This window comes from Telmatherina bonti (genome assembly GCF_933228915.1).
Source record: "Telmatherina bonti genome assembly, chromosome: 21".
Taxonomy (NCBI): Eukaryota; Metazoa; Chordata; class Actinopteri; order Atheriniformes; family Telmatherinidae; genus Telmatherina; species Telmatherina bonti.
In genome coordinates, this window is record NC_136630.1 from 8,327,437 (window position 1) to 8,334,727 (window position 7,291).

The window sequence follows — 7,291 nt, forward strand, 5'->3', positions numbered from 1 at the left end:
TAAATTGCATTATGTGCATAACTGTGATCTAACACAATTATATACACACACACATATATATATATATATACAGAACAGAAACATGTCTGGGAGTTTGTCTGCAATGTAAGTATAAAATCTGCTAAAATAAAGAATAATCCATCAAATCCTTGAAGTCGTGTTTGTTCATCAGATCAGAAATGTGCTGTCTGAGCCCACACTGCCTCCTGGTGGCCACATATGGAAACAGCCAAAATGTGCTCCATATGCACTTTTATTGGGAAAAAGTAGTTTTGTGATAATACAAAAAGGTCAGTAGAGAACACATTGGAATAATATGTAAAACTTGGTTTCCATGGTTAACATGAAATACAGCAGCTCTCTGTGTCATTGCGTTGTTTCCAGACTGAGGAACATCTCAGTGACACTGTTCAGTCATTATTCATGAGGACTTGCATGTGAAAGCTTTCATCACTGGACATTTAACAATATTCACATTTTGACATCTTACTTTCCTTTCACAGTGAAACAAACGTTTTCTGGATTGTTTCACTGTGAACGACAATCTAAGTTACAATCATACATTTCATTCTCTCCTTCTCTTCGTTTAGTATTTATACATTTATATTCAGCTTATCGGACAGAAACTTTGGAGCCTGGTCCATTTTTATTAATGACACTTTTCATTTCTACTTCTGGCTAGCTTCACCTCCTTTCACGGGACTCTTTACAGTTCGTGGTGTCTTTGTTTTCGTCACTTTCTCTGTCTTTTCTTTTTTACCCTCTTCTTTATTCAACGCCACAGCGTTCCCCTGCTCCTCCTCTTCGTTTTCTGACTTGGCAGCGACCTTCCTCAGCTTGTGTTTGCCTTTGAGAGGAGCTGAAAAGGTGAGTGAGGATTTGATGAACTCCAGAGGAAAGATGCCCACGTCTCCGTCGAAACGGTTTTTGGTGACCTGCAGGGATCTTCGGCCCGGACACGTCACCAGCTTCTTCTCCTGCAGAATGAGGACGTTGTCGGCCTCTTGGCTGGCCTGGTAGAGGTTAGAGGTCAAGATGCGTGTTGGATACATCGTATAATTATAATTTTCTTGAAGAAAGAAAAGATACAACTTTCTTGTCATACTTTGGCAGAACCGAAAATGGACGCTGTTTGCAGTTCTCGGTCATCCTCCTCTTTCCTCGGGTGAATGATCAGAGTGACGTGGCAGCTGCTGTTGGTGGCAAACTTCCTGAAAACCCCAATTATGTGATCCTGGACAGCAAACCTGGATTTATAACCACAAAATTTAATTTTCTTATTAATATTAGTATTCTTTTCCAGCATCATAACTAAATGTTCACTTCTTTACTCGAGGGGCGTCCAAAGTCGGTCCTCGAGGGTCGCTGTCCTGCAGGTTTTCGATGTATCCCAGTAGCTCCGCACAACGACTGATTCATTTGAGTCAGGTGTGTTGGAGCCAGGATGCATGGAAAACCAGCAGGACTGTGGTCATCGAGGACTAGAGCTGGACACACCTGCTTACTTACTTGTCTAATGAGAGGCTTTCTTGTCCCATCATGAACTGCAGGTTATCGATGACGACATGGTTGATGTCGTAGAGGTAAACAGCGTGTTGCATCGTGTCCAGCACTGTCCTGAACAACAAAGTGGGAGAAAAGTCAGACGTGAGTCTTTATCCGCTTTATCTGGGAAGAAAATCCTCTTAAAAAAAGAGGAGAATAATATGAAAATTGCTGTACTTGATGTTCTGCTGCCCGTGGAAAGTCATGAAGTAGAGCGGCAGCTCTTCAAACTTGTCGGCCCAGAAGTCGTACTGCTCCAGGTTCTCCTCCAGCCTCTGCATGGCAAACTGTGTCAGCATGATCTTAGCCAGACGCACGTTGTTGATCTCAAAGCTGCCCCATAATGTGTTGACGCCCTGCATGCAAAGGTCCAGCGCCAACTCGCTGATGAAGGTGGTCTTCCCACTTCCAGTAGGACCTGGTTAGGACATAAAAGTGTACAGAAGACATGATTACAGACAGAATGGATGTCTCCAGTCATCTTTAAACTCTTAACTCAAGACGTCAGAAAGACTTCTGGAACTTGTTTCTACGCATTTTTTCTTTTAAATTGTAGAGTTGTAACACGTTTCTGAGCACATGCAGAGATTTAAGTCTTTATTTTTATCTTTCTATTAAAAAAAAGAAAGAAGAAGGTCCTCAAACTATAAAAACTACGATTTTTTTCCCATTTCTGGCACATTTTCAGGTTTAGCTGTTGTGATGAATTTGCAGCCGTTATGAATTTGCATGACCAACTCCTACCTGTAAAAACTGTGAGTTCCCCTTTTCTGTGTCCCTTCAGGATCCTGTTGAGCTCTGAAAATCTCTTCCACTTGACTCCCGCCACTTGGTCTGTGTTGACCAGCTCGCCGTAAACATCCTCTCTGAGCTGTTTGAAGGAAACGATGGATTTGTGTGCGGCCGGGATGGAGGCTTTAATGATGCGGTTTAAATTCTTGCCTCGGGCCAGCGCCTCAGACGCACACGGGTGGTACTCCCCGGGTCGCACCAGAGCGCACCTTCTTAGTCCGAGCTTACGTGAAAAGATCTTTGACGCCTCCCAGGAGCGTATGTCCCCTCCGAGCCACAGTGTCACGCGCTTGAACTGCTCCAGGTAGGGCAGCAGGACCGGAGGGAGGCAGCTGACCCCACGAGGAAGAGCCACGCTGGGGAGTCCTGTGGCCTGGCTCACGGCCAGAGTGTCCAACTCGTGACCAGTTATCACCACCTCCGAGTCTAAACGGCTTACAAGGGGAAGGCCAAACAAGTTGTAATAGGAGCTACATTTTGGGACTGTAGCTTCATTATAGGTGACGGAGTCGTCGTCTGTCCTTTGAGCAGAGAGGAGCTTGATCCCTTTTAAGGAGGAGTCGGGTCCACCAAACCAGGGGAAAACCAGACTCTTGGTGGGCTTGAAGAGCCTTACACCAAACTTCTTGAAGGTTGCATTAGAGATCTTTGAAATCTGAAACAAAAGCGAAAACACTGATGAAGGTTATTAATCACTAAGGAGAAAATGTGAGACGCAGCAGAGGAGGGATGTCCAGTTCCAGTCCCCGAAGGCCGTTGTCCTGTAAGTTTTATCTACCACACAGGATAAAGGTCAACGGATCATTAACAAGCTTGTGCAGAACTTGACAAGCAGCTCGGGATATTTATTTAATTTGATTCAAGTGTGTTGGAGCACAGAAACATCTTAAACCTGCAGGAAAGCGGCCCTTAAAGATCGTAACTGGACGTCCTGTGGTGTGCATCTACATTTCCAGTGTTTTTACAGGTGTTTTGTATTTAAAATAAATTAACATTATTAGCTAATGTCCATATTACCTAATAAACAAGTTTTTTGTATTTAAGCCAGTTTCTTTTTAGTCAATATCATTTCATTATGTCAAACTGTCAATTTAGTTGCATTCTTGCCCCTCCGTTCCTCTGAGATTTTTACAAATATAAGATTTTCATAAAGGTGAATATTTGTGACCTTGTCTTTAGTCCATTAATTTAAATTCACCAAATTTCTAAAAAATGAAAAGTCATTTTATAAAAACTGGAATTTCTGACAAGTTTGTGAAATTTCATAAAAATGACAGATAGCTGGCTTTCTACAACAAATCTAAAATATCCGACGCATTTCACCATCGGAGCTTAAATTAATCAGTTAAAAAACAATGTAGAGATTAAAAAATCATAGATTAAAACTATAATCAGGTAAATATCAGTGTTTTTTTTCCCATTAAACTCATTGTGTGTAACAAAGTTTGCTTCAATTCCTATTTCCACCACAATCTTCTTAAATATCTAAACTTATTTATTCATTTTTATACATGATCTGTCTCACGTTAAGTCACAAAATAAATAAATTAAAAAGTTTACGCTACATTTGAGCTTGTCCTTGAAAATAAAGTCTATCTGCTCTCCTCTCATGGTAAATTTGCATTTGATTAAACACTTTGTAAAATGTTCAACTTCAGCTGGTAGGTGCCGGATCATGCTTTACAGCAGGAGCGTCCAGCTTCGGTCCTCAACGGCCACAATCCTGCAAACTTTCCAGGAATCCCTGCTGCAACACACCTGACTTAAATTAATGGGTCATCATAGGCCGTTGGAACCATTTACTTTGATTCAGGCGTGTTGAAACAGAGACACACACTGAAAACCTGCAGGCCACTTAAAATGAAACTTCATCTAAATGTAAGGAAGCAAAACACTTTAGAAAACCGGCTTTACTTTTTATCCTTTTTCTTCTCTTCTGGGAACGTGGATGTGTTCGTCTCTGACGGCTTGGTTTCTTGGTTATCCTGACTTTTACACATCGATCAGGCAGAACAGTATGACCACAGACACCTGACGTGAGTAGCACTGATTATCACCTCATCGTGGCACCTGCTAGTGGGCAGACTGTAAAAGCTGCAAATGAACCTTCTCTCTTCAAGGTTGATGCATTAGTAGCAGGAAAATGTGCAAGTGTAAAGACTTAAGGGTGAGCCAAATTGTGAAAGGCTAATTGTGCATGCTGGGGGTGAAAGTCCATAAGATGAGCTACCTTTAGTTGTACACTGAAGAAGTTAATGCTGGTTCTGGTAAAGAGGTAACAGAATACACAGTGTATGTGGGGGTGCATAGTTCACCAGTAAAAGCATCAGGCATGAAAGCATCAGAACAAGAAAACAGAGCAATAGAAGAAGGTGGCCTGGTCTGATGGGCCATCTTTTCCCTCTACATCATGTGGATGGGCAGGTGCACTGCTTATCTAGAGGTTGGGAACTCCTCAAGGGCAGCAGTTCTGAAGGTTTAAGTTGTTTCCCTGCTCCAAAACGCCTGAATCAGGTGTGCTGAAAACAAGGAAACAACTAAAACTTGCAGGACAGTGGCCCCTTGAGGACCGGGGTTCCCCATCCCTGACAGAAACGTGGCTGTTGCCTCTTTCAGTGCCTGCCTTTAAACAAAACCTGCTTCAGAAATTACTTGAGATGTTGACTATGCCTCAATTTTCCCAGGTCTCAATCCAACTAAGTATGTGTGAGATGTGATGGACAAAAAAAGTAAATTACAAAATTTGCTGCCAACATCTTGGTGCCTGATACCCCAGATCACCTTCAGAGGTCTAGTGGAGCCCATGCTTCGACAGGTCATGGCTCCTCTGGCACAATAAAGGCAATATTAAGGAGCTGCTCATAATGTATACCTGATTGGTGTGAAAGACTGGAAAGAAAAAAAAAAAAAAGCAAACCCAAAATAAAACATTTTTTTTTTAAAAAGGAATTTTTGCCCAATAATACCTGGAACATGGTTTTAATGAGCTGAGCCTCCTCTTCAGGGAGATCGGTGAAGGGAACAGCGCTGGACCAGATTCCCTGCACCTCTCTCAGCTCCCTCTCCCTCTCCTCCTGCTCCTCCACACTCTCCGGATACCCCAGCAGGACATGAGGCCTGAGGAAGTCCTCCCCATCCTTCTGCATCACCTCCACACAGTCTTGAAGGTCCTCCCAGCTCCCTTCCACCAGCGTGTCTTTACACAGGAACTGCCCGGTGGTTTTGTCGATGAACAGAGAAAAACTGTCTTTCCTTGTAGTGGAATTGATGAAGATGCTCGGGATGTGGAGGCAGCTGTAGCCATCGTGGAATGGTACATCTTTGGAGCGGAGATACTGTTTAATGTCTGTGACTGTGATGGGACTCAGAGGGAACTCTACAGTAGACTTGGCATCCTTTTTATACCCCCTTATCTTGTCTTGTGCCAGGAAGAAGCCTGCACCCTTATGTCTAGAGACGCATGCATCCTCAACAGGACTGTGAAGCAGACTCTGTCTGAAGAGTCTCAACTGTGAGGAAGAAAGGAGTCTTTGATGGAGAATTCTTGGGGCTGCCACCCGCAAAACACAGGTGGTGCCCTTCTGCAGCAAACTTCTCCACATTGGCTATTTATTCAGCACAATGGACCTAGAAAAGACAACACTTTAGTACTTGTGATGTGACATAGATACACTACATACGTAACAATGGACACAACCGTAGCATGGAAACAAGCCTGAATGTGCGTTTAAGCATGCAATTAAATTACGCGACGTTAAATAAAGCAACAAACACACACATATATAAACACATTTATATACATATATTTGAACTTCTGTCCGATCTGACCCCATTTTCTCCCATGCTTCAATGTAACCCGGGCTTTCAGTGCGCTTTCAAGACAAGTCCGTCGGAAATTAACTCCGAAGAATAAGGAACATATTTAACAAATAGAAATTTAAAAAAAAATATATATATATATATATATATTTACATATATATCACACACTATCGGCAGAAAAGTGTTTTTGAAATAATATATGTATGTATGTATGAACCCTTTATTTATATAATTTTTTTTATTTTTTATGTTGCAATGACATTTGTGTTTCTGCCCGGACCGAGACAGCGACGGACGGAAGTAGTGTGCATGCCCGTCAAAGCGTCCTCTAGCAGTTTTACACCATCTGTAGACTTTAATTTTTCTTCTTGTTGAGGTATTATTAATAGATTATAGTTATTAGTTACAGTGTTAACTGACTGTTGAACGATGACGTCCAGAGGGACGCCGAGTCGCTTCCTGAGAAGCGTTCTGCAGAACGGCGTCGGTCGGTACGTCTGTCAGCTGAAACGAGTTTCCATCATCTTCTCCAAAAAGGCACAGAGCTCCCTGGGAGTTAGGTAAAAACATCTGTTCTCAAATCTGGCGACATATTCCACTAATTTGACTTCGGCTCTTGTACAGTTCCAGCAAAATAATGGAAGCAGTTGTGTTATTTGTTGTATGTAGGGTTGAAAAATGTCCATGGAAACAGACTTGTAGTACAGCGGTTCTCAACCTTTTTGCAACACAGTACCTCTTGTAAAATGTTTTTTTTTTTCAGCCAAGAACCCCATAAACACTGCAAAGTATTTTAGTGAAGGAAATATATGAAATACAGCACTTTGTCAGTTTGGTTTATTCAACTTTAATTGTGCACATCTCTCCTATGCTTCAACCAGGACTCCATTGTTTGCGTTGTCCTCTATAAGGATATAATTATATATATATATATATATATATATATATATATATATATATATATATATATATATATATATATATATATATATATATATATATATATATATATGTGTGTGTGTATCTATATATGTATATGTGTGTGTGTATCTATATATGTATATGTGTGTATATATATGTGTATCTATATATATATATATATATATATATATATATATATATATATATATATAT

At 41.2% G+C, this 7,291-nt stretch overlaps 2 protein-coding genes across 3 annotated transcripts in view; one reads left to right on the top strand and one right to left on the bottom strand.

Moving 5' to 3' along the window:
• Nucleotides 1-262: 262 nt before the first annotated feature.
• twnk (twinkle mtDNA helicase) lies at nucleotides 263-6,222 on the bottom strand. Of its 2 annotated transcripts, XM_079261424.1 has the most exons (7): nucleotides 6,138-6,222; nucleotides 5,304-5,964; nucleotides 2,290-2,992; nucleotides 1,723-1,963; nucleotides 1,510-1,617; nucleotides 1,106-1,247; nucleotides 263-1,013 (listed from the first exon to the last, which is right to left on the bottom strand). In XM_079261424.1, exons 2-7 carry the CDS (start codon nucleotides 5,937-5,939, stop codon nucleotides 669-671), a joined length of 2,175 nt encoding a protein of 724 aa, XP_079117550.1. In that variant the 5' UTR covers nucleotides 5,940-5,964; nucleotides 6,138-6,222; the 3' UTR covers nucleotides 263-668. The 2 variants fall into 2 exon arrangements, with proteins under 2 accessions (XP_079117550.1, XP_079117551.1); XM_079261425.1 differs by lacking the exon at nucleotides 6,138-6,222 and having other exon boundaries at nucleotides 5,304-6,038.
• Nucleotides 6,223-6,446: 224 nt separating this feature from the next.
• The window catches only part of mrpl43 (mitochondrial ribosomal protein L43), a 4,564-nt gene continuing 3,719 nt past the window's right edge, over nucleotides 6,447-7,291 (top strand). Inside the window, exon 1 of the mRNA XM_079261431.1 lies at nucleotides 6,447-6,717. Coding sequence (XP_079117557.1) covers nucleotides 6,587-6,717 — 131 coding nt within the window. The 5' untranslated portion in view covers nucleotides 6,447-6,586. The remainder of the gene's footprint in view (nucleotides 6,718-7,291) is intronic.